General features: G+C 41.7%; 1 protein-coding gene across 6 annotated transcripts; it reads right to left on the bottom strand.

Moving 5' to 3' along the window:
* Positions 1–245: 245 nt before the first annotated feature.
* On the bottom strand, positions 246–26728 carry LOC109629702 (dnaJ homolog subfamily C member 13). Of its 6 annotated transcripts, XM_069512583.1 has the most exons (58): positions 26534–26728; positions 23809–23889; positions 18967–19042; positions 18357–18506; positions 17889–17930; positions 17592–17792; positions 17283–17489; positions 17099–17194; positions 16842–16933; positions 16440–16606; positions 15777–15856; positions 15501–15670; positions 15368–15400; positions 14502–14601; positions 14293–14400; positions 14019–14174; positions 13438–13494; positions 13220–13341; positions 12987–13062; positions 12723–12818; positions 12464–12604; positions 11502–11519; positions 10678–10760; positions 10424–10577; positions 10220–10323; positions 9966–10125; positions 9795–9857; positions 9594–9695; positions 9278–9382; positions 8808–9010; positions 8583–8667; positions 8324–8478; positions 8095–8140; positions 7832–7986; positions 7509–7710; positions 7298–7413; positions 7057–7135; positions 6835–6970; positions 6546–6730; positions 6356–6430; positions 6126–6245; positions 5541–5936; positions 5338–5451; positions 5084–5200; positions 4727–4904; positions 4547–4638; positions 4363–4462; positions 4174–4248; positions 3960–4072; positions 3710–3879; positions 3585–3627; positions 3322–3495; positions 3056–3235; positions 2707–2847; positions 2476–2619; positions 2278–2377; positions 1916–2020; positions 246–1391 (listed from the first exon to the last, which is right to left on the bottom strand). In XM_069512583.1, the coding sequence occupies exons 2-57, from the start codon at positions 23874–23876 to the stop codon at positions 1965–1967; spliced, it is 6777 nt and encodes a 2258-aa protein (XP_069368684.1). In that variant the 5' UTR covers positions 23877–23889; positions 26534–26728; the 3' UTR covers positions 246–1391; positions 1916–1964. The 6 variants fall into 6 exon arrangements, with proteins under 6 accessions (XP_069368684.1, XP_069368680.1, XP_069368681.1 ...); XM_069512579.1 differs by lacking the exon at positions 1916–2020; XM_069512580.1 differs by lacking the exons at positions 1916–2020; positions 26534–26728 and adding an exon at positions 26206–26351.
* Between the last annotated feature and the right edge of the window lie 563 nt (positions 26729–27291).

Genomic DNA, 27291 nt, shown 5'->3' with positions numbered 1-27291 from the left:
GTTAATACTGTTTATTGTGACAATGCTAAAAATCTACATCAGTTTTATGTCCGTCAAGTGTAAAGTAATTTAATTCCTAGAAAATCCTTGTGTTCAGTGATACGTGGGGCTGTTAAGTTCGAAGCTGTTTTAACTGGTATGTACAAAGCAGATGATCATTGTGATAATTTGGTAACATCACAAACACAACGTAAAAATAATGTTGAAATCTTACCTCCACAAGACAAATGTAAATACAAAAGAACAACACTGTGGGTTCCCTTTTATTCTTAAAATTTTTATGTACAAGTGCGACCGATTTTTTTTTTTTCAATGTACATTCAATATAGAAAGTTTATATACGTAATATTACATTACACATTTCACAAATTGCACTAGTCTTTCACATAGATTCAGAATCAGAGTCAACATCATTCGTCACGTGGTAGCAGAAGCTCATTTCCGGTAGTTATTATTCTTTATAAATATTCTAGTGCTTTTTGCATTCTGGGGGGGGGGGGGGGGAAGAATTACTTTAAAAAAAAAAAAACGTGAGACAGAAGACGGAAGCCTTCAGAGAGAGAATAGAATGAAATATGAAAACCAAAGGAATAAGAGGCTGGACATTTTCAGATCTGCGTCAACCTTGAAAGAGTGGATGGAATCAGTCTGAGGGCTAGAGTGGCATTTTCTCATTAAGAAGTAAGAGAGAGAAATCATATGCATCCGTTTTGTGATTTCCTATTTTAACTGTGTTAACTTTTTCCAAATGACTCATTAAATAGACAAGTAATCGACATATTTATGCAAGAGGTGGAGAGTTCCTCTGCACAACTGTGTCAGGAATGAGGCCACCCTCAGGTACCCAGAATATACAAGAAGCCAATCAAGAACTGGATAATGGAGAAAAGACAACTAACCTATAGTAAGCTTAAGTCTTCTTATGAAAAAAAGAATCTAGTAAAAAATATATTCATACAAAAAGTAAACTCTTCTGTGTTGTCGGAAGAAACAAGAAAAGTAGCACAGAAACAAAACAAACGTGGTCATCCGTTAAAATAATTTCAAAGTGTTTGTGAAGACTTTTGTAGGGGGGGGAGGAGGAGAGTGATGCTGGAGGAGGTGTCGCAGAGATTTTGGTGATAGTCAATGACGGCCCGCTCTCCTCCGTCTTTCTCTCTCCATGCCCTCGTCTGGGGAGCGGAACAGTTTCTGTCTGAGCCGCGGCGGTGAAGCTGCAGGGCAGTCTGGGTGCCTGGGCGTGACTCTATGTGTGTGTGTGTGTGTGTGTGTGTGTGTATATGTGTGTTTTCGTCAGCCCAGGTCTCCAATGTCGTTGTCCACAGGGGGTGGGACGCTGGGCATTACTGTGGTGCCAGTTCCTGCTGTAAGGTAACCTGCTACTCCTGGACCTGCAGGGGGGGAGAAGGGGAGATGAGAGGCAGCGCAGGTGGGAATTCTGAGGATGGAGCTAAACCGATGTACTAAACTACAGGATATTAACACGTGCATGTATGAAGGGATGATCACTACAATGACAGAAATGTTCCAACTTTGGTCCGAAAGACTGAAAACAAATGTCATGTAGCAGGGATTCTAATAATCTAACTACACAAAGTATATTCTTTGGTTGACATGATGTCGAGTGGTTTTACAAAGGCACTATTTTCTTCTCCATTGCTGGCTACATGGTGCCACCATTTTTTATTTCTTCAGGCTTTTTGGTTTTCCCAATAAAAAACAATACAATTGTCCACAGAAGAGATTCTGTATTTTGGTAAATTTCTGACACAGTGGTAGGAAGTCGGTGAGTGAAGATAGAATGACGAGGTTTACAGTGCTGCAAGATGGAAAATGAAAAAAATTAAGTGGGTGGGGGGTTGAAGATGAAGGTAAAGAGGGAGGAAATGACGTCAGGACTGAGGTCAACGTCTACCTGCATCAGAGCAAGAGAGAGGAGAGCTGTGAGGGCCCAGCTCAGGAGTCTAGAGCCCACCTCGCAGTGGGCTGCTGGCAGCCAGGAGAGAGGGAGTGGAAACCCCTGAGAAGGAAAATATGGAGGACAACAAGGAAGGGAAGGGCAGAGCCAGGAAGTTATAGGACGTGGATAGAAAAAGGGTCGCTGGTTTTAAGTATAAGTGAGGAGTCAGCCACAAGGTGTTGTTAGGATAAAGCAAAGCAACAAGATTCAACAACAGCTCAAAGACACATAGGACTTACCTTGTAAGCAGTCAGGAAATATTTCAAACTCTTTGCTTCATTAAGAAACTGTGTTCGACAGTAGGTTAAATACTTTACCTGTCAGGTAACCTGCTGTCTGAGACTCTGAGATGAACAGATCATGTTTCTGGTCTTTGAAGGCACTCCACACCGAGGACCTCGCAAGAATTTCATTCACCTGTACAACAAGGATAGATGAGAGGAATGAGCAACACAATTAAAAAGAAATAAACAGCAGCACTAATCACTCGAGGGATTTGACTGATAATCTTTTACCTGTTCACCGAACTGAAGACTGCGAGTCATGGACTTTAGAGTCTTTACTATCTGGGCCTTGGTGGCTGACGGGTTGTCTAATGTCTCCAGGCCGATTCCTTCCAGTAACTTCAGGAGGTATGGGACCAGCTCCACTCTTAAAGCCTGTTCAGTTCAGTTACAGTATTAGTCAGACGACAAGTCATCAAACATGTGAGAAAAAAAAACAGCACCATAATGTTGACATTTTACCTGAGCGACCAGTTCTGTCTGTTCTTTCTGAAACATGCGGTTGAGAGCTTCACACGCTAATCCAGCCATGTCTGCCCGAACTTTCATCCCAGTCATGAGGGGACCGATGGTTTCCAGAGAAGCCATGGAGCGAACACACAGCTACACACACACACAACAAATGATTTAGTTAATGTGTCGTGTTTTAAGGAAGGAAAAGTTAATCAAGCAGCACTGTGTTTATTATTTTCAAGTCTAAATCCCTGATAATGTTTTGATGCTTCATGCTGAGGTTCCCACAGAGCACAAATTATCTGAGTAATACTGGATCAGTAAAATAAACCTTCATCTATTTATTCAGACTCTTCACCTCATTGTCTGACAGCACGTGGATGAGGCGGATCGAGCTCTTGGGTACGGCGTTGTTCTTGTGGTTGAGCGCTGATATGACGCGAGGCAGGTGACCCAGAGGAGGAACCTGGTCAGCCAGCTGGCTCTGTGTGCTGAACAGACAAACTGCTGCCGTGGTAACTGTCTCCAGGGCTTCACCCTGCAGGAGGACCAGAGCCATCAGTAAGAAGTGTGACAACAAAAGAGCAAAAGTATTGTTTGCATTTCTCAGTAAAGTAAACTCACATTGGGATTGTTCTTTTCCAACAGCTCGGTAAGAATCTCCAGGAGGGACACCAGGAACTCACGAGGCTTGCGTAGCACCCAGCCGGGCTGAGCAATGAAGATACGCAGGAAGACTCCACCAACTTCAAGCTCACCCTGTCCTGCTCCATAAGCCACCGTGAAGTCCTCTGGTAACTGAGCACACAGGCCGAGAATTTATTGTCGCAATCAATCAAACACAATAAATGACTTTAGTGAAACAATATCAGTATTTTTGCACTTACTTTCCAGTTCACATCAGGATTATCCTTCTGCTGTTTAAAGTGCCTGAAAGAATTCATTTAAACATTAGACAGATCGACAAGCTACTAGCTAGCAGTCAAATGGCTTAAAATGAAATGTGTCGTACTCAAGCATCATCTCCCGAACAGTGGTGGACACTTTCTCCCTTGAGCTGTCATTCCAGATCAGTTCAGGGTTTTCGTGCGTTCCCTCAAATATGTGCACTGCTGCCTCGGCATTGTCTCGCATGGCGTCCATGAACACACCGGGAAGGAAACGCATCAGTGTCAGACGCACCTGGCAGAGAGTAAACATTGTTTTATTTGTTTATTGACTCATTTCTATTCATTTATTATTCTTTTCCACTTCAGACTGACCTTTGGTCCAACCAGCTTGTCTGAGGTCATTTTGGAGAAGAGCTCTGCCGTCTGTGTGCGGACCTGGGGGTGTGTGCAGTTACAGAAGAGGTCTAACAAGTATATCAGGGCACCTGAGGAGCAGACAGATGAACATGAACATCTGAGCATTAAGAATTCATGGAAATATGGAGCAATCAACAGGAAATAGTACAAACACTAGAATTCTACGGACCTTTGGCCATAGCCTCTTTGACTATCTTTGTGTTCGAGGTCAGTGCATACAGGGTTTCCAGCACCATCTGTCTGCCTAAAAGATGTTAAGAAAAGTTTTAGTCCAAAGATACAACACGATAATGAGTACAGGGAAAAAAGACAGGATAATTATAAGACAGTGAGTTGTTTCTTGTGTCTGTCTTCTTACTGGAGGGGAGCGAGTGCAGCAGCAACAGAAGGTTGGACAACACCAGAGACTCAGCAATGTTGCTCACACATTCTTGGTTTGATGTCACTGTATTCACAACCTGCAGAAGAAACCAATATGATCAAAACAAGGGGACTTCAGCAAACAAAGACATTTCCAGTATTTAGCAAAAGTTTATTTATACCTCCAGAACCAGCTGCTGCACTTTGCCAGCTCCGTGAACTCGCAACAAAGAGAACAGCAGCTTGAAATGACCGATACACTCTGACTCCGAACCTGTAAGTTGAAAGAGGAACGTCTTTAGAAAAGGAACACAGCAGATATATATATTTTGCTCCTCAGGTAAAGCGGCCTCATATCTCACCAGGGTTGTTCTTGATGACATTGCGAAGAGCCTCTAAAGCCATCTCAGCAAAGCGGAGCCTCTCTGCGTGCTGCTGGGACTCCACCTTGTTACTCTGACTCATGGCCAGTAGAGTGTGGAGGTACTGAGCCTGGGATCCAACATAGTCCAGCAGACTGGCCGCAAATGCTTTGGGATACTAAAAGCCGAGATGATAAAACAACATTACAGAATTTGAAGAGGCTTTTGTCTATTTTACAGAAAAAATTAATCCAAAACCAAAAATGTGAGTTTCACACAATACATCATGATCTGCTTTACTTTACATCTTGAGAGAAGTTAAATGTGGTTGTGACATTAAGCTGATCTTTTACTCACCTCAAGAGGAAAAGATGGCTGCTCGTTGTAGACCCGCACAAAGATCTCTCCCACTATGAGCTCTTTGCTGTGATCAGTGAACACAAATTCTGCACCGAAGCTTTTATCGTTTTCACCCTGGAGGGAACACATGAGTACATTCATCACTTGTTGGGTTACTACGATAAAGATTACCAATCCAATCTCATGTTAATATCTATGAAAATACAATTTCAATCCCTCTGTCATGAAAAAGGGACACGAGTGTTTCTTACCCTCTTGATGTTTCCCTCCTGTTGACCCTCCAGAAACTCCAGCAGTTCGGCTCGCGTTAGGTTGTTCCAGATCAGGTACGGATTCTCTGAGTTACTATTCAGCAGCTTCAAGACCTGAACGTAACACAAAGAATGTCAAAGTCAATCTGTTGTGTTTGTCTATATGAGTTAATGATTTGTTCCTTTCCATATGTTCAGCTGACCTCAGCAGGAGATCCTCTTCCCAGCTTCCTTGAGATGTACGGCGTTAACATGGCTGCTAAGCTCTTTCTGATGGTGGGGTTCTCAGGAGGCGTGCCATCGATGCCATTGGTCTCTGAAACGGGATTGTTACCGTCTGGGTTGTGCGGAGGCTGGGTGTAGCCTCCCAGGCGGCTGAGAGCTACTAGGCTGAGCTTAGCCAGGCTGTTTGCAACCTCCTGCTGATTTGTGTCCTGGCTCGCCTGCACACCGCTCTCCTCCAGTGTGTAGTCGTAGTTGAAGAGGTGCACCAGCAGATGCCAGAGCACACCAGCATGGTACAGATGGGTCTGTAGGAAGAAGTCCACTGCAAAGGAGCTGATGCACTGCACTGCCAGTGCTGCAGTCTTTGGGAGACCCTGAGAAAAGAGACAACATGAATCACTACAGAGAAAAAAACACATCTTTATAGATTGTAATTAATTGTCTCGTTGCAGAAAAAGAAAAAGGCTTTTTGTAGCAAAGCATCCATCACTATACAGAACAAGATTATTACAAAGTGTAATAAATCACAAATCGATATTAAAATCTTAAAAAAAACATCTCACCTTTCCATAGAACAAGATATGACACAGGTCCCTGATGATATTTGGCAGTTCAATGATCTTTTCCCTGCATTCCTCAAATTGAGCTGCCACACTGTAGCACTTACAGATGTGCCCGCACACCTGAGGCACAGTAAGAGGTTGAAATAGTGTTAAAGAACTCATCAACACTCTTCTGTGAAGAGAGGTGACAACAGGAGAATAAAGAATCAAGTGCTTAGTGAGGATTTTACCTGCACAGCCATGTCATCAGGCTTACTGGACGCAGTTAATACAGCAACACATCGAGAGAGAGCCTCCAACAATATCTGATTAAATACAAGCAAAAGTTTACAATCTCATCATTCACAGTTTCACAATACAGCGTTCTCCAAGTACATACACAGCTTGAAATTACATTAATTAGTTAATATGTGCATTTACCTCGATGCCGCTCTCGCGACGCAGCTCCTCAGCATTAAGAGCAGAGCAGTTGACCGTGTGGAAGGCCAGTTCAGCGGCAGCCGGGAGGAGAGGGGAGGTTTTAGAGAAGAGCTGCCCGTCCTGCGTCTCCATTGTGATTGTTTTGATGAGCATGGGATAACCGGCGTATTTGTAGGGTTCCAGTTCTGTTTATAGACAAAGAAGTAGTCAGAGGACTCACAGTATAAGACGCCCCAATTGATCCATGACTTTTATAATCCATGAAATGAAATGAAATCTATCTGCATACCTTGTTTGTGTATATTGAACAGGATGCTTTGGGTTTTGAGGATGAGGATGATGTTTTCTGGGTCGGGTCCATCCAGGATTCGGGCCGATTTTGTGCAGAGGAACTCGTAGGCTTTGTTGACTTTCTCAAACATGTCCTGAAGAAAAAGAAACAGATTGAAAACAAATATGGGGAAATTCCAAGTCCTGTACATATTAGATCAGGAATGACTGTAATACACACCCTGCCCTCTGGGTTCTTGTCAGGATGGTACTTCTGAGCCAGTCTGAAGTAAGCCTTCCTGATTTTACTCTCCTCGTGCCTGAAAGAAAAATGTCACACACAGGGATGGAGAAATATTAAATAGATATTAACTAATGCTGCTGCTCAATATTTTTAAACCAAAACACTATTATTTGATTTTAAATTACTGAAATTACATAATTAAGAATTTCAGAGAAGTTACAAGTCAAAGGCCACTCACTGCCCCTGTCCTTTGGGGAGGTTGAGGACTTCATAGGCATCATCGACAGACATGGAGGGAGGCTTCTTCTCCACTTCTCTCTTCCAGGCTTCAAGGGTGTCTTTTAGCAGCTTCACCTGTGGGGATGATAGTTGTGAATCAACATATCACAAGAGCCTCTCTGAGAAATACAAGCAGGACATTAATAAGAGGTAGAAAAAAAGAGACATACAGCATCTCTTATTGTCCAGTTAGGGAAGCGGGAGGTGTCACACAGATGTCTGAGGTAGTAGATGTTGCAGAAGAGCTCGTTGTCCAGCTGAGGGAAGCTGATCATGGGGATGGGGCAGTACTGGTAGAGGGCCCGTGTGTTGCTCTGCAGTCTGGGACTGAAGTCAGCTACATGGGCCGCTATCTTCTCAATCATCATGCGTCTGAGACAATTCGAAAAGAAGGTTTTAAAATTCCTATAAACCACACAGGGGCTTTTAATTGTTGCACTTCTAGTCCTTTAAGAGTAGAAACTAATTAAACATGACGGTAACTAATTTCTACCTCATCTCGCTGCTCCAAATTGCCTCAGGTGTATCGAATTCCCCGAGGAATATCTCAGAGAAGCGCTCAGCCTCGTAGTTCTCCAGATAACACACCATCGCCTCAGGAAGCACGGGCCCCAGAACACTACGCTGCACGATGTCCTGACCCTTAGACTGTGGACAGAGAAACAGTCAAATGTCAGTTTGGATTCATAAAATATAACTAATTTCAATGTATACTGTCAGATTTATATCTGTGTCTAAAAAAAACAACTATTTCACCTCCTCTGATTTGAACGCTTGCTTCAGGTGAGTGTATTTCAGGAACCTACAACCACAAGAAAATCTGTTATGATCACTCTGATCCCTCTTTTTCTTTATTTATGAACAAAAAGCCAAATAGTAAAATATACTCATATTTTATAATTACTCTGGAAATACTTCTGGCAAGTCAGGATGTTTGTACAAAATGTTCACTTGTATGTGTCAGTCGTTTGTGGTGAGTCCTCACCTTGCTACAGGAAGCACGTTGGAGCCTGTGTACATCATGATGAAGAAGAAGATTCCAGTTAGATAGAGGCGCTGCAGATTGGGGTTGTCTTGCATCACCAGGTACAAAACATTGGCAACTTTTTCAACCAGGATTGGGTCAAAAGTCAACAACAGCTGGAGATGACAGAGAAAAACAATGGAAGACCATCAAGATAGTGTTCAATTTCATTCATTGGAGTAGATATGACAATTTAAGAACACATAAATCAAACAATTACCTGGACAATGTGCGGGAGACAAGCATTGTCACTGATCATTCTCTTGATTTTAGGTAAAGGACGGATAATAGCATTATCTTGGTCCCTGAGTAAAAGATAAATAAACAGGTATTTTACAGTTGTGGTCTCATAATTTACTGCTCCAATCAAAACTTACAGAGAACAAGAATTCTAATAGATATCACATTAAACAAAAGACACAGCCTCAGTCTGTGTGGTCCTCACCTGCTGGGGTAGTAGGAGCACATAGTGATAAGCATGTTAAGGATTAGTGTGGCCAGATCAGACTCATTCATTACTGCCTGTCCTGTGGCCAGGAGGCACCATTTCAGCTGCGGGATGGCCTGCAGGGGGCGCCAACCATCCATGCCCTGGGCCCAGCAGCGTGTCTTTGCCGTCAGTACACCAGTGCTCCAAAACTCCTGCATCTGTGAGAGTAAGAACATAACACATGGATATGCAGGGGGGGGGGGGCTACTACAAAATACAGTAAAATCAACATTTAAAAGAAAAAACACCCGGGAAAATAAACTGCAAGAGATCAACTAAAATGGGGCGGGTTTTTTAAGGTGTCATCTTTGGATAACATGACATTACATTAACTGGCCATTATGTTAGAATAGATTTTTTATCTCTATTTATACTGTTTTGATAAGCTATTGTTCGCAGGACTTTTCTTGGTGTCCTTTTCATACCTCCTCAAAACTGAAAGGTCCTCTTCTTTCTTTGTCTGCGTTGCCAAAGTACCACTCTTTCTCACTCTCCCTCTTCATGTCTGGCGATGCCTCCAGCACATTGGTCTGTGGAAAAGAAGATGAACTCTGTTTGACACGCCACATAGATTAATTAAAAGATTCTCACGCTTGAATCACTGTTGAATTAAATCTCATCTATGGCTCAGTGAGAATTACAACACCCTGTGTCATGCGTGATTTATCAAATCAGTGGAGCCATACTTCTTAAATAATGCTGTAATGTAATTCTAAAACCACAGTAGCAATGTTTTTTTACCTGCAGGGGCACAGTAGCTCGGCTGGTATGCAGATGAGCTAGTGTCAGCAGGTCCACTAAGATACGCACTCCATTTGAATCCATCACCTCCTTCACATTTTTCTGCAGAATAAAAAGTGAATTATTATTCAAGACACAAATAAAATTGTGGGTAAAATGAACAGGTGATGCCAAAAGCCCCATCTGCTTTTATAAGCTCACCTTGTTGAGAATCAGTTTGTTGAGGAAGAGGATGAGTCGATCTCTCTCCAGTTTGTCTGTACACTGAAACCACAGAGGTGTATTTTAGATTTCAGGATCCATTAAAAGACATGGAAACTGCTGCCTCGCTGTATTTATTAAAACCTGCAGTGACATTTTCACCGTACTCACTCGGTCCAACATGCCCACGATGTATTTTGTATCTGTGAAAGGGCCGATCTCCTCGTAGCACTTGCCATAGACGATAGAGAGGGCCTGCAGGCACAAGCACTTCATCGAAACTTTGGGTGTAAGCAGAAAGCGATGGTAGAGCTCGTTGAAGAACTCATATCTGAGAGAAAAGAAAGGGAGAAAAAACTTTAATTAACTGTTGATATTCAGATGATAACGATAATATTAGTGCAGCTATTTGGTTGTTGTCTTACGATCTCTTGATGGCACTTGATTCTTCATTTTCATCCTCCTCGAGCAGCAGACGCAGATAATAATCCCCAATCTTTATCTCATCTGAAAGGCACTCATATCGCACCTGCAAATTATCATTAGTATTAGATGTATCCGTTGGGGGGATTCACAGCAGTATTGCAATGGGAGCTAATCACATTCAGTCATAAATGAGTGCAACAAACCTCAAACTCCTGGTGATTCCAGGAGATGACGGTGGCATTGCCAAGCTCGCGGTCCACGCTGAACGCGCGCATCTCCCCCTCCAGAGCGTCCCGTAGCTCCTCCCTCGTCTTCAGGTTCCAGATGAGGTTGGACCGTGCATGGTCGACCTGGAATCTTGAGAAGATCAGAAAAAATAGTTAGGAGAGTAACTAGTAAAATAAATGATCTAAGATGAGCACCAGACATAAAGTTCTCTCTATGGAACATAACATACCTGTAGTAAAAAAGCTCCCAGTTGGCTTCAATCTTTATTCTCTGTCGTCTTTTCCTCAGGATGACGGGTTTTTGGTTTGGGTTCTGCAAACAAAAGACAAGAAATATTGAAGAGCCACATCAGTTTATCATTATTGAATATTTGTACTTTTTTATTTTTTTTTTACTTATTACAAAAAGAGAGTTGAGGAGTTAAAATGGCGACAACATGAGCAACACTTTACACAGAGAAGGACACCTGAAATACATGTAAATGACACCAGTAACAAAAATGCTTTTGAGAATGGAGAAAGACGATGAGACAAAAATACTAACCTGTTAAAACAAAGTCAACAATGCACCAACAAAGGAAATAAGTTCATAAAATACAAAAACCAAGATGGGATCCCAAAATTGGGTGTGGTGTGTTCTGTAATTCTTCCAGGATGAGTCAGGCATTTGCAGTGTGTTCATTTAAAAATAGCTTTTTGAGCATTTTCTGCTTTTCAAAATTAGGCCCAAATTTTCCATAAACAAATCTTTGCTGCAAAGACAAAGTTGCTTATATGACCCGAAGAGTCAAAATAAATTGGACAAATATTTGTTGATACAAGACAGAACAGGTTCTATGAACATGTCCTCTACTGAGAGCAGCACAAGAAGAAACGTGTTCAAATACTGACGTTATCTCTTGTAATGTGTTATTATACAGCGGGTAGTGGGTCATCAGCTTTCTGAATTAAAAAACACACTTAATATGCCACATGAAGATGGAAACATGGTTGGGTCAAAGAGAAAGAATACAGCAAGGAAACGGCATGGATCCCGTTGGTCAGTCCTACTTACCAGGTTATTTCTGTCCTGCTGCATTGTTTGACAGCAGAGAAACCACACAAGACAAAGGGAGGGTAGGGTAGAGACAACACAGAGAGATTATTGTTCCTCGAATCAAACACAGAAGAATTACAACAGGGTCACAGGTCACTAGACTACTGATGCAAGAGAGTTTCGTACAAATCTGTCACTAAATCCTGCAGATGTATTATCTATTTTTAATTGCTAACAACAAACATGTAGGGAGCGTGTGGAGCAAATATAAAATACTGGATGTCACGGGGAAATATCCAGTGAATGCAAGCCAATCAAAATTGATCAGCTTCAGCCATTTTGAAAATGAAGAAAAAGAAACCAGAGCACAGTGACATTCAGGTGAAAGAGGTTTTGAGTTACAGCTTTGTTTGAAGATAGAATTGATTTTGTTGAAAAGCCAGAGAGCAGGCAGTCGCAGGCAACAGTTAAACTGACACCGTCAACCTCCACCCACACACACACACACTTTCTATTAGAACCACACAGATCTAATCTGAATTCTCTTGAATCTATTATATTTATTATCCTAACAGATGTATCCTTAGAGAGATAGAGAGTGAGCATTGGAATTAAATAACACTTTGGTCATATTTACCACAACAGACTATGGGAAACAGACAAAATACACCTGTAATGGAAAACTTTTGTCAAACGAAAAGCTGCACATGCAGTCTGAACAGTAAATAGGCAAGGCTCTGCATCTTGCTCTCCTCTAGGTCAGGAAGCAACAGCTCTGGCAATGCTTCCAAAGCAAAATGCAGAACAGCTGCAGCTGAAAAGTATGTTGCTGTTTGTCTCTGGACTCTGCAGCGAAGTCCAGAATCAGCAGGATGAGCAACAGCTAGAGAAACCAGAGCAGCAGCAGCAGCAGCATCAGAGGAGTGTCTGATTAGTGAATCAGCTTTTTAATCATTTTGTAAGGGAAAATAAATCCTCACCTCCTTTTGTGCTATGCCCATCTTATCTCTCCAGTGCATCAGAACTATATCAGCCTTCTCCTTGGCAAACTTCTCCACCTCTTTGGCTGCTTTGCCGGCTATCCGCTGCCAATCAGGCACTTTGTTTCGGTTTAGCTGGTCCTGTGGAAATCACAGAAAGGCATGTTTAGAACCATGTGGAAATATAAAGCATTGATTTAAAACTCCTTATTTGGCTTTTTGCTACATGTGCAAAAAATGTATGTGTTTGTCTGGATACCGTGGCAATTTTCAAGTTGTCCCGAATGTGCATTCTGTCCACATCTTTCTCTGGGACAGGGTCAGGACTGTCCAGGTAAGCCAGCAGGCCTGTTGGCTGAGAGCGAAGTGAGAGAACAGGATGTCAAAGCTGCCAGACAAAAAGCGTTGGCTTCCATCCTGCAGCCTGTACCAACTTCATTACAATAATAGCTTCTGCCATGAGTATTGGACGGGCATCAAATACTTGTTTAAAAGTGCCAACTGGGCTAATTTGGAGGCGTACCAGTATCCTCTTCAGGAGGTTCATGGCAACAGGGTTCTCTGCTGTCCACAGTCCCACCAGGTGACGACTCAGTTGTCTGATAAAGAAACATCTGATGTAAGCAGCTGAGCCATTGTGTTATTTGTCAGCAAATATGCCTTCTTGTTTATCCACTGTAACAAGTATAGCTTATTCTACTGCTACAATATGTTTATATAACTGTTTGGGGTAAGTGTGATTTGTTGAGGTTGGACCTGTTGGTGAGCATCCTCTGATCAGAGCTGATGGTGAACAAAGATGTGTGTAGATGCCTTGGAAGAGCTCCTTCACTCAAAGCCAGCTCCTGCATCTTAGTGGCTATTTCCTTGTCTCCCTCCTAAAACAAACGCGCAAATATATTATCAACATAAATCCTGAACATTAAAGACAGAATAATTCATACTGAAGAGCACCTAACCCATGAAAGACCTACCTCAATAATGGCCTTCATTACCAGCCCAGCTCCCTTCACTATGGCCATGGAGGGATGCTAGAGATAAAAACAACAGATTTTAGTTCATAAGAATGTAATGAATTTATAGGAGTCATATTACTATCTATTCAATAATTCCAGAAATCTCGCAGATCTCTGTTGTAAAGAGCCCAAAGAAGTGCAGTGTTGTGTGTTGAATAAAACATTTTTGAATAAACAGGCGACCATCGCTCTGAAGCAGGGGGCGACTGGGACTCATTGATGTAACTGACGCTGTTGATCACGACAAAAGTGCTTTCACAACAACAGCAATAACAACCAAGTGTTCAGTTGAGGGTTCCACATACTGTCCCCTCACTATATATATATATACTGTATATATACTATATATATATACTGTGAATAAACAGACAGACAGCTCTTCAGGGTCTGTCGAATGATTCCTGCAGTGTCTTTACTTGACACGGCTCGATTACTGAACGTCACTTTTACAGTTTCAGAAAGCTGTAGGTTAAGAATGGTCATTGGACTCTAAATTATTGAAGCAGATGTATTTATTCATCTGTATGTAAACCAGTCACCTGGAAGAGTTTGAACAAGGTGCGTCCGTTTGATGCCACCATCTCAAGCAGCATGTCAAACTGCTGCCCCTCTGTGGTTTCACTGTAGGGGGCGCAGAGGGCAAATGTTAAGAAGTCCAGCAAGGAGCTGATGACCAAGGCTCCTGTTCCATGGTCCTGGAAAAAAAATGAGAGTGACAAATGAGCGGGTGACACTGAAAAAAACCCCCATCTCCAGTTCCTAATTAGCCTGAGCTAATGCTGAATGAAGCTTTGACAATGAAAAGAAATGTACCACATTAGTGATGAATTTTTCAAGGAGGTTTTCCAGGAACTTCTTAGACGACAACAGAGAGGCCTTGTTCAGCTGCTCCTGCCTCAGGTCATAGTCATCGTGCATCGGCTGGAGGAAAAGACAAAAGAAAAGGTCTCAGCCAAAGAGCAAGAAACATATCAATCAATTAAATCATTATTTCTCCAGCTGTAAAAAAACAAGTTACTTACACACATAAGGGCGCAGAGCATGTCTATAGCAGCATGTGTCACACCGTTGTTGTTCCTTTTTAAAGCTTTTACTGTCTTTACCCCCAACTTTTCCCTAAACCTGGAACACACAAACATAAATTCACAGATTAAGTAACACTACTACATCGATCATGCACTGAAAAAATCCATAAAGAACTGAAGTACAGCAGAATATAAAACATACAAATACTATATTATTTAAAAAAGGTCTGGGGGTGGATACACAAAGAATTCATTGCTTTAGAAGTGGCTCGTTTCTTTTGCTCATCAACAGCCTCATTTTTCTACTGAACTTCAGCGAGTAGCATCATTAAAGGAGGATTTCCTGAAAGCAAAAATAAAACATTTAAGTATTTATAGAGATCTGTGTTTGAAGCTGTGTGAGGGAGACACCAAACTGCAGCAATGAATTTTTCAGGAAAAACCAATCTGGCTCATTTGCTTCATAAGAACAAGGAATAAACAGTAAATACAGTTTCTCTCATACATCTCAGTGATGCGGAAAGATTAAAAGTTTCTATAATGTATATGCTATTTCCAGAAATGTAGAGGATAGATGGACCAAAGCGGATACTGGGAGAGAGATGAAGCCACAAAAATAAGAGGATGAAATGGCGAGAGTGAAAGGTCAAGACAAATCAAGGCAGACAGCTCGACTGAACAGAATGAAGTGACAAACCCTCTGCTCTGAAGTGCCCGTAAAAGGCCTGAGATGAAAGCAGAGCAAAGATAAAAGAAGAGTAGGCCGACCAACAGACAGCTAAGAGGTGCGCTTGAAAAGAACGAGAAGGAGAAGAAGTATAGACGGACAAAGGGCAGACTGAGATGTATGGATTGATATTTACGTAGCATCTGTGAGTCCAGACCCTTGACCAGACCTTGGAATGACAGAGCATGCCTGTTACAAGCAGCCCAACAAAAGTGTATTTTGAAGAAATAAAGCTAGAAGGTAAAGCAGAGTATCTGTTGCGTCCTTACTTAGGCAGCTGGGTGAAGGCCTGGAAGCCAGCCTTGGAGGCCACTAGGCGTCGTATGGCCTGGAAATGGCTCTCCAGCTCAGCGTTAAGGGTGGGCAGCTCAGTCTCCTGGGATAAGAGAGCCAGGATGGCGTTGTTGATGAGCTTCTCCTTGTTCTCAGAGAAAAGACCCTGAGGAGAACAGACAGAGAACACAAAGACAACGATGAGGGAAATTAGTGTGAATCCTGTCTGAGCAGATGAGTAAGTTAATTAAACAGGAGCCGAGCACACTCACATCTTGGGTTACTGCATGCAGCACTCCACTGTACGATATGTTGGCGTTGAATCTGAACACTGCATCTGCAAAGTTTCCATCTGAGCAGAGGAAGGAGGGACGGAATAATTTAACAAAAGAAAATATCGACATTTTTAACAAGGCTTGTTAGAAGCAGTGTGAGGCTGTAATCACAAACATAACCCCATAACTAATGTATTACCATTTTATTTGATAAAGGATGAAACAGATTCAGTTCAGTGTTATTTATCAACACATCACTGTTTATTTTCCAATAAATGTTAGCTTAGCATAGTGACTCCAATTCAATGGTAGCGCAGTGGTGGTGTGATGTAAATGCTCATGATAGCATGCTAACAGTGTCACAGTTGGCAGGCTTATATGCTAAGGTTTGGCAGGGGTTATGTTTACCATTTATAGCAAGTTAGCATGCTGTCAATTGTAAAGCTGAGGCTGATGGGAATGTAAGTTAGATTTTGACTGAAATGGTGGATGAAAAGTAAAGAAATCCCGAGAGTTGTTAAATTGATCACGAGGGTCAACAAATGTATTATAATCAATCTGAAACTGTTGAATTTAAAAATAATAAATCTACATATAAACCAATGTGAACATTGATATTAAATCAATTTTGCTTCATGAGGATTAAGGGCTCTGACTCACTGGGAGGTGCTGCCAGGAATTTGAGATGCAAACTCTCCACCTCCTCATCAACGGGCATGCTCAGCAGGCCCCATCTCTGCCCCCGCTGCGTGGGGGCCATCTTAACGCAAACGTCCCTGTTGCCGGATGCACGGACTCCATCAAGCAGGCTGGCTAACAGGGAGTCCCTACACACACAAACAAATGTAGTTCAATGCATGACACTGACGTGTGGTGGGGAGCACTGGCGGTGTATTTAAGATGTGCAGCAGACACAGGCACAAGAAACTTTCTCATCTTGTACAGAATATAAATAGAACATTAAAAAGGGGTGAAATAGGTGAATACAATTACAAAAGACATTTTACAAAAACTGAGGAATTGCAGTGTCACCACGTACATAAAGAAGGATGGACGTCTTACCTTTCTGTGGAGGAGAACTTCCTGATCTGACCTCTGATGAACTCTACAGTAAACACCTGTGGGTTGTCTACATCACAGATGAGAGCAAATACCTGAAGGGAGAGGAAACTTTCACTGTTTCAACTCATACATGATGACATAAAGACAGATGGTGCAGTTAACATTTATCTTCACAGGACGACAACTAGAGAGAAGATAGAGATTCTGGGTATTTCAGCCTAAACATCTTTATGACTTGCTGTTGGTTTAGTGTTTACCTCTCCGAAGGGTTTGATGGTGACTATGTTGTATGACGCTGGGTCTCTCTCCACTAGACATGTCTCTGTCAGTGCCAGGATGCGCTTAACAGGTTCCTGGAGGAAATCAAATGAGAGGGCATAAACTATGAAAACTGCAAACGTGCTGCACTGACAGAAGCAAGATTCTGCAAAGTGTTCTGACCGGGTGACGAGGTGTGATCTTCTGCACCACGAACTCTGCCAGTGAAGTTATGCTGTCATCTGAGCTGTACTTCCCCAACCTGTCCGTCACGAAATCCTCGAAGGTAAGAGTCTCCTTCCTCAGTCGTAGCGTGATGCCAATGAAGTTCCCAGCATGCTCTATGGCGCTGCGGATGATTTCTTCTCTGTGCTCCGAGGCAAACAGATGCTGAGAGGCAACGGGACACGTGAAAGAAAATCTTATGTTAGTGGAGACAGAAAATAAATAAATCCACTGAAGCATAAACACAGAAACTCCATGAATGCATACCAGCCTGCTGAAGCCTCCATAGAGGATGCAGAATCCTCCCTGGTAATCAGAGACCTCGACGAAGCCCTCTACATTCCGATAGTCATACGAACACACCACTCGGTTAGTGTTCGGGTCAATCTGGTCGATGCCGCCCGGTGTCACCTCTAAACAAATCGGCTTTCGTGCATCACTCCAGTGGTGCTTGAAGCAGTTGTAACGCTGTTGCAGAGCACACACGTGGTGAGACATCATTCAGTTATATGTTACTACATATACTCAAAGGTGATTTTAGTTTTTATTGATCGTAGCACTTACCCTGCCAGTTATCTTCCCCTCTGAAAACTCTGTTCTGAATCTCTATGAAAAATAAAATAAAAGAGAGAAGGAAAGATGATATGATAGTGCTGACTTACACAGCTACTTGTCAAATTGTTGCAGTGTTCCACATATTAACACTTTAAATTGGTTCTATTGGGAAATACCCATCCTACTGTTTTAACACCTCAGCATAATGAGCTTATTTCTCCACAACAACAAAAAGCTATTTGCTGATTCACATCTGTGATTAACAGGCATCAAGTCAAAGGGCCTGTAATTTGCAACCACTGCATTCCCAAACGGTGTACATGTAGTGACTTTCCTGCAAATTTGTTTTCTTTTTTAACAACACAGCAAAATGTGCAGCCATGAAAACGAAATGAAAAATGTGTGTATGAGGTCTTTTTAATCATTCTCAATGATGGCGCTGAAGTGGTGCAGCTGTGAGTGTTTTGTTTTTCTCACCAGTGCTTCTGTGAGCAGCTCTGTTCGGTGCTCTGTCGAGAACTTGAGCGTTTCCGACTTCCTGCCACTGCCTTTACGGAATGTGAGGTTGAACTCTGTTCCCTGACCTTTTCCTACTGGACCGATACCGCAGATATCTCCGTAAGGCCACTGGTAAACATAAACAGCAACAGCACAGAGATTGATACAGAAGTCAAAGTCAGACAAAGTAAAGTTCCTAAATTTAGCATTTACACCATCAGCCACAACTTTAACACCAGTAAGTGGTTTTAATGTGGTGGGCTATTAGTATATAAGCAGTATATAATCATTTATTAATGTTTTATTACATACTGTAGTGAAGTTAGAAGCACATACAAATGTTTATTAATATAGTTGTTAACAGTGCCTACATTATGAGCAAATAATAAATTACACTTTATTATAAGACAGTTGTAAAAATATAAAATATATCTGCATAAGATATACCTGCTAACAAAGGGGACTTAAAGTGGTACAAATGTCATTTTTACAGTGTTTAATATCATTATATTTTGTGACTATATATACAAGATATAAATAACTACAACTAAGATTTAGAATGACTGGAGTTCCTCTTTGACAGACTGACCTGATTTGTTACTTCTAGCGTAGTAGGGTTGTATGTGGTGATGCCATGTGTCCCCACTGAGAAGACTCGCTTGTACCTTGAACACAGAGATGAGATGAGTCAGAAACAAAGTGGAACCATCACCGACTCGCACATGGAAGCAGCAGCAAGTCAGAACAGGGTGAGACGCACACGTACGATACAGATACTGTTAGCTATGGAAACTCTGAACATCACTTGAATAACCGCTGATCTCAAGATTTCCAATGTGCATATCTAAACGTGAATAAAGATCTGATAAATCTGACAGAGGGCCCACTCTAGACCTTCTCTGGGGTCGTGATGAGTCAAGGACAGATGACATCACTGGAGCGCAGTTACCTGATGATGTCAACCATTGAGCTTTATTGTTTCAGTTTCAAGACATTTCATGTGAGCAAGTGGTGCAGATGAGGCAGAAACAGGGTGAAGAGATGATGAGAACAGATCATGAACTAACACTTGGAGCTGAAATATGACATCATGTGAGCTGGAGTGAAAATGAACGAGTAGCCGTTAATTATTGTTGTTGCCTCTCATTGTAGACAAGTAAAATAAGACTGAGTATTTACCCATTCGATCCAGCTATAATTACAATGTAATTTGCTATTCTTTCAATGTATTTATCATATCAGTTCCCTCACGTTTCTTGTGATGAGTCACTTTCTGACACTGGAACAAAAAACACCAATTCACTCAAAGTGTTAAAGGAGGAGGGGGCATCACACATAGTAGGAAGGAAGTGTGAAATTCTATTTAGCAAATCTTTCTGCTTGCTAAGCTCTGTGAATTTGTGTGTGTGGTATGAGGATGCAGAAACATTGGTGTGTGTGTGGTTGATCAACAGTTCCAGTTGAGATTTTTGCAAAATTCATAACACTCTGCCTGGTGTTTGATTTGAAAATGGGTCATTTGAGGGTTTTGGGTGGTTTTTAGATTTGGGCAAAGTTTAAGGGGAGGCAGGAAGTGTTGTAAGATGATAAATGACAGGGTGGTGTAACGGTACACTTGTATATCATCTTCGTACAACATGTTCTTTTAGCACCTCCACTGTACACTCAACATGCTGACTTGGATCCTTTCTGTCCAGTACATCCTCATTAGCTGGATAACCCATTTCGGGGAACTGAAGCACTCAAAAAGCAGAGTTAAAGAAAGACAAATTGTGAGGTTACTTCCACATAACGCATTTTTTCTTGTGTACACAGTCCATGTTTAACACAATGAGACAGGACCGGCAGAAAGAAGCCTGAGGCAAGGCCGAAGTGGAATATTACTCCCACGGTCAGTCTCCCTCCTTGTACAAATGTCATGTCATTTTTTAGACACCTTGTCCATTAGAGAGGCTGAAGAAGTAAACTCTTTCTCTGATCTAATTACCTCTCCCTGCACTGTTATGTCATCTTACAAAGAATGAGACCAAAACTCTGTTCTGATGTCAGGGTGCCGCCTCCGTACACATTATAACCTTGGTTCTAAGTGGCTTGGGTGTCGGCACAGACCTAGTCAATTATTCATTGGCTCTGGGCTCATTTTATCCCCCCTAACTCTACAGTAAAACAAAGGCAATATCCGACCCTCCCTGGGGGGGTTTTAAGGGTAACAATGCATGATGTTTCATTTTTACTCTATTGTACTTTCCAAGGCAAAGCCAATCACTATAGTTGTGATCAATTTTAACAAGTGTGCAGGATGTAAATAAAAAAAAGAGTGGCCTAACATCCAACTGCTTGTGTTGGCACACTTATTTATCGGGTGTTCAGCTTGTCTTTGAAAATAAAAGGACAACAACATATAGTTGATCATGAAATCTATTTACATTGAAAGATAACCACAAAGACTGTTTTTCTCTAGACAGCTTCATAACCACAGCTTTTTGAACTCGTGCTGCTGTGGGTAAATTTAAGACATATACACACATAGTACCACAGATGTGAAGTAATTACCATCATTACCAATGCCTCCAAATAATTGAAAATAAGCTGAAGTAGGCAAGTAGAGAATAACCCTCAAAATGCCTAAATCTTATCTCTCAAACTACACGCAGGATTTGTTCTGAATGGTTAGAAAGATGGGAGATGATTTAAACTCTTCCATTAGGAAAATATAAGATGATTTACATATAAAAGATTTGATTACCTGATGTAAACCACACTTTACATCATACGTGCAGTTTGTGATAAGTATCAGGTTACTTTTTCTACCACGTCCACGGTTTCATAATGTATCACATTAAGCAACTTCCTGTATCTGACCAAACCTCTTCACAACTGCCACTCCTCTTTAAAGACGACAGGCTCAAGAAATATTTGTGTAACTACAAACAAGTTTCTATTTTCCACAAAGAGGAAAGATTTGAATATCTACAAACACGTCTAAGACAACGCTGCTTAATCCTCTAACCAAGACTGAACAAGCACAGGGTTTCATACGAGCAGAGAGAGTGGATAGAGAGCTGGATGTGAGCAACACACACATTAGAGAATGAAGGGAACAAGAGTGAACACAAGCTACAAAAGACAGTCACCGTACATCTCATGTAACAGCAGATCAAATATATTGTATTTGTATATAATGTATTTGTAACAGCTAATCCTAATTCATCAAGGAGCAACATAACGTCAGATAAATAAATAAATGTTTTTGATTTCTTGGCAATACTCCAAAATGACAAATAAAAAGATAAAACATTAGTTTAAAAATCATGAAATTGCCCTTCATTGGGAGGAAACAGACAAATCTAATATAGTCAATGAGCTACAGTCACAAGACTTGAACTAAACTTGATCATGAGCACAGAGAGAGAAGGGAAACGCTGCAGATAGTAAAACTGCACATGCTACATCTCTTTAGATCTAAGTTGCTTCTAAGGGAGGATCTGAGTGCCACTCAGTATTCAGCAGATCATCTAAAACATGTAGAAACCCTTTCTTCAGACATGTAAAAAGGAAATCAGGCAGAAAGTAGAGGAAACTACAACAGAATATCCTCCTGGCTTTATCCCCTTCAAAATATTCGGACAAAACCGCCACTTGGACACAAATGTACTCCTTAGTTTTGTACTTTCATTTGAATGAATGTTCAATTGGGCCTTCAAGAGAGAAATATTGGGAAATATTTGATCCCTACTGAAGACAACAGGAGCCAACAATGTCTGTGGATATGAGGCAAGCTTCAAAAGAGGATATCCTCTTTCAGCATCTCTAGCTTTCTGTTGACCTTTTGACGATTTCATACAATCCAACGTCTTCATACAGCAGACCTGCAGATGACACATACACACTAGTGTTTTCTGAATCAATCACAAGTACACTCATATAGAGAATGTGAGGACGGGACTGATGCAGACAGACATTCTCTATCTTCATGCTCACATTGATGTGAAGTGGAGGCCAGTGGCGATAAAATGTACACACACAGCAAAAGTTTTTATATAAGAATCAAAGATTAAAATTTTTAAAAAGTAGACTTGAATGAGTAGTTGGCGGTTTGCGCAAAAAAACAGCAGTTATGGGAAGCCTGATTTGACCCACTTATGAGGCTGCCACACAAAAGTTAAAGTTATGAAATTTTCTGCAACTGTAGTTAAACTTCATTGATATAAAAGACGGATATATTTCACACAAGCACCAAAGACGTTTTCCTTTTCATTTCTCTTGCTCTCTCATGTTCAGCTTTCTGTCTCTGTCTTAGTTAATTAACCTTTCAATGTAAATATCAATGAATCAAGTTTCTGATGTACAAAGACGCCCGTTCAGCCACGCCAGACAGTGTCCAACCCTTTTTTTAACTTAGGTCAGAAAGGAAGGTCCTGAACTCAGCTCAGCTAACGACTAATTTAGATAAACCACCAGTGCGGGTGCACTGTGTTGTTCTGACAGTAGAATCAGTCTCCAATGTCCATCACATGCATCGACGCCCGTCTTGGCCGGACACTTCAAGAGGCATTAGCAGGATGAAGCTTAAATGGCGGCTAATGCTCTGCAGCCCTGGTAAAGTTACCCGAGCCTTAATGGGGCCATTTAGAAGGCAGGTATTGGTAGTGTGATCGTTTTGGCTCACTGCTCAAACTGGAGCTTGACCATTATATAGATTGAGTCTCATCTAGTTTTAGGTCTGCATTGACATAAATGTGTAATTTAAGAATAAGTTATAATCTATACAATGAAAACAAACTGTATATGGATATAATTCAGAGAACACATAATGTATATTAGATTTAAAGGGCCATTCATACATGTTAACATAACCAATATGGTATGTTGGCCTCATTCTATTGTAATGTAATGTACCAGATCACATGTAATTCTATTTTAAACTTTTATTTAATATAAAAGTGTGAGAAAAGCACAACATGACAACTGTAATCATAATATTTTAAGGACAGTGTTCTAGTAATTTTTATGGAAATATTAGACAAAAAAGACGAGGTGATACAAATATTATATATATATATACCCTTGGTTTAAGAAGCTTTTTATGCAGTATATGGATGTAATTTGCTCAATACTAGTTCTGTGCTGCTTCACTATCAGAGTCTGTTACTTTGGTTTAGATTTCATAAGACTGCGCAGCTCTACAGAAACACAAGAGCTGATCAGTGTTCAGCAGACGTGGCCATCTTTGGCTGAGATAAGGAAGTAAACACAATGGAAGCACTGAGTCAGGATTTGAGTATTTTTCTAAACCTCCTTTTCAAGGTGACAAAGAGAAGAGTCGACATTAATGCTGTCTTGTAAACTGATACAAAGAAGATGTAATATAGACATTGCCATCAGCCCTGAAATCCTATCGGTTAGCTTAACAAAAAATTGTGGTTCTTACTTTCCCCTCCAGGAGTGTTTGGTGGTGTAGAAACAGGCCAGGTCTTTGTTGTCTTTGACGACATTCATCTTTTCACAGGACCTACGACACAAACACAAAGTTAGCCTTTCGATATATATATTCAAACCAGGTACAGGTAACATTTAGGGAAATAAAAAAGTGTAAGATTGAATGTTTGGTTACACAGCAGAATGAGGGAAGGATCTCAGTCAAGTCATCATATAACCAGCACCCAGACCTTTACAAGTCATTAGCATGTCAAATCCATATAACACACATTCCACCATACTGCCACACACTTAACGCAGACTTTCAACATTTTGCAGCTGATATGAAGAGACTCCCACCAGACGCTTCCATGGCTACAGAAACAACAGAGCTGATTCCACTCATATTACCTCAGCTATGAGACATAGCTTCACTGCAGTTGGTGGCACATCACTTCCAATTCATTACCACCCTCTCCTCTCTGATATCTCCACTGGGGTAAAGCATGTTCAGCAGAAAGTAGATAAAGTAAAGGTCTTCCATTCCATGCTGTTATCACAGGCACAAAAACAACACAACAGTGGACCAGCTGAGCATTTGTCAATACTGTCTGGTGCAGAGCCTGTGTGGTCTATTGATCCCCTTTAGATAAACAGCCTTGGTGACTAATTTGGATGAAAAATCATTGCAATTTGTAATAAGACAGCTACACACTCTCAAACCTGGACAGTATATTCACCAGTATCCATTTTCTTGTCACTAGATCTGAAGAGCTTCCTTCTGAAATAAGACACACAGCATCTTACGATGGTGTTAGACATGAAAGCTACAAACTGATAGTGACCAGACCATTGTCGGGAAAAATTAGGGATTAACTGCCCTTCCTATCGTTAGTGCAGTAATTTGCTTGCGACTGCACTGTGACAAGAGGAACCTGTGTCAGCACTCTGCCAGGATCCTGGAAAAATCTGACTCCAGTTTTCCTTTCTCTGCGTTTCAGTGCGCAAATGAAGCAAGGAGCACAAGAGTAGGGTCACATGATGGAATCCACCATTCACCAACAGTGTCTGAGGCAGGACACAGATATACAGACTGGTTTTCACAACACTGAATGACAATGTCTTCAAATGCTTGATGCCTGTGCTGGAGAAACAAAAGTTGCAAGGAACAGTCCAGGGCCAAGTTTCGTATCAACATTGTTTTTCTATCTCGAGCATGATGCATTCATGGAGCTGAATACTGAATCTATTACGAAGCAGGGGGCTGATAGAGGCACAATAGATGTGAGCAATAAGCAGAGCACAGCATGCACTGCTGCAAAAGAAGGCAATGCTGTTTTTGTTTTTGTTACTGTGATGCCATAAAAAAGCCATGAAGGCAGCTTCGGGGACTGGATCATGTGAGTACCCCCTCCCAGTACTTCCTCCCAGTATGCAGATCAATAGCTAATTATTCATGGTCTCAGTTTAGGAAGAGACGACAGCGAAGGAAATTAAATTGGAGTGTAGCACACAGCACTCACAAAATTAACATAAAACTTCAACACTGGTCTCACAACATTTGGTTTTGATAATTGATAACATACCTACATGCTGTAATGTGGTCAGCTGGGGCAGGGGGTACTATCCCATAGTGTATACTGGCTCTTGCAAGATGTCCTGCTAATAGGATTGAGTCAAACCTCTACATGGGGACAAACTGCAACAGGCCGCATGTTACTGGCAAGGCAGCAGCTACAGCCATGATATGACTAATGACAATTAAATCTCAAAACTGTGCAAACATCTTTTTCTCTACCTAATTTAAAGTGTCATGATTACCCAGTTTCTCACAGCTGCACCAACTGTTCCCTTAACAAAAGCATAAAGAACAGGACAACTGCAGGTACAAGGGTTAACTTCATCATGTGCTCACTATTACATCATTATATAGTCATAACCATTTTTCTCCAGTATAAAAAAACCCCATAAAGATCTGACCTGAGCTACAAGTGCAGAAACTAAACATGTAAATATAACAACGAACCAAATCAATGAAAACATCTGGTCCTTCAGAATAAAACATGACATGGGAACATCCTGCTGGCTCCCCTTCTTTAAAGATGTCCAGGCACAGAGGACATTTTGCAATGGCCTCTCTTTATTTACCAATTATATGAAGCACTGTCCCCACAACACAGGGACATTTAACCCCCCGAAACTTCTCAATACACCTCGTAGGATTGTGTCTGACATACACGAACGCCCTGGTCGTGATGCACTAAACCAATTATTTCACAAGTCTACAGATATGAAGATGAACGTTAGCTTCAAAATGGCTCATTTAAATTGTTAAAGGCTTTGGGGGGATGAGCGCTGGTGAAGCTCCCGATCTGTCAACTGTATCCATGACAGGCGGCGTTAACGTTACCTGGCTCCCGAGCAGCTAGCTTCATCGCAGCGGGCCTACGCGCTTCGCTATCCGGCTAAAAACAAGCACGACAGCGCCGTTTGTGCTCACGTCTTCGCCGCTGCTTCGCCTTTTACCAGCGACGGACACCTTCGCCGCCAGCGTTCATCTGTAACATGCGGGTGAAAACGCGCTGAAGGGGGGAGACGGCTGACGTTGGGCTAGCCCGCAAGCTAAGCGTGTAGCATACCAGAGAGGTTCGCTAGGCTAGTTAGCAGCGGGGTTCAGTGAAGCGGACATGGAGAGGATGGCTGCGGGGAGAGTGGCAGCTGCTCCCGGGTGCGTTTACCTGTCGACTCGCTAGCGGGCGTTGTTCGTAGGCGACCCTCAGCCCCCCACCCTCCTCCGACTGCGGCTGGGAGCTGCTCGGTTTTCCCACCGTGATGCTGGAGGTGCTCGGTTACGCCGTGTTCCCCCCGACAGGGCTCAGGACGCTGCCATATTCCTGGTACCACCAGTGTGCCGCTGCGCATGCGCCGCGCCTGCCCTGTCATGCGGCTGTCAGCTGATTGGTTTGTCTGGACGCGGAAGTATCGACGGACCTGACTCCAGATCAGTTTTACATTAAGTCTCCTCGGGGTTTACATAAACACACACAAAATAAACTGATCTGGGAACGGTTTAGACAGACTATGGGCAGAAGGGGTTTAAAAGTTTGGGGCAAAAGTATTTTCTTTCCATGCTACTGTGTTTCCAATTAGAATAAGTACTTTTCTTTAGCTTTAGTTATTGGACACATACAATAATCGTATTTAAAATATGAACATTGTATAACATTTATATTTAATACATTCATTTTGTTTATGTTTTAATATAACTCTTGCTCCTATTCTTTTTTATTTGAATTATATATTTGACTGGGCCACACCCCTGTTTCATCTCTATTTCCCTCTTGATATATTAATTAAATATCAATTAAATCTTTACATATTTATAATACACTCTGTGGGTTGATATGACTGTTGTGCCCTCTATGGGCGGTACGTCATCAGTGCAGGCGACAGTAATAAAGTCAGGTTTAACACCATTAGGCCACAGGAAGACTGA

This window comes from Paralichthys olivaceus, chromosome 17, assembly GCF_024713975.1.
Source record: "Paralichthys olivaceus isolate ysfri-2021 chromosome 17, ASM2471397v2, whole genome shotgun sequence".
In the NCBI taxonomy this organism is placed as follows: domain Eukaryota; kingdom Metazoa; phylum Chordata; class Actinopteri; order Pleuronectiformes; family Paralichthyidae; genus Paralichthys; species Paralichthys olivaceus.
This window is presented reverse-complemented; position numbering and strand designations above follow the sequence as displayed.

Coding starts and splice junctions, on each gene's coding strand:
- LOC109629702 (XM_069512579.1), bottom strand. CDS start 23,876: ATGAATGTCGTCAAAGACAACAAAGACCTGGCCTGTTTCTACACCACC. Junction 7,136..7,297: donor CTCCCCAAAGGACAGGGGCA/GTGAGTGGCCTT, acceptor TTTTTCTTTCAG/GCACGAGGAGAGTAAAATCA. Junction 3,236..3,321: donor TGGAAAAGAACAATCCCAAT/GTGAGTTTACTT, acceptor GTCCTCCTGCAG/GGTGAAGCCCTGGAGACAGT.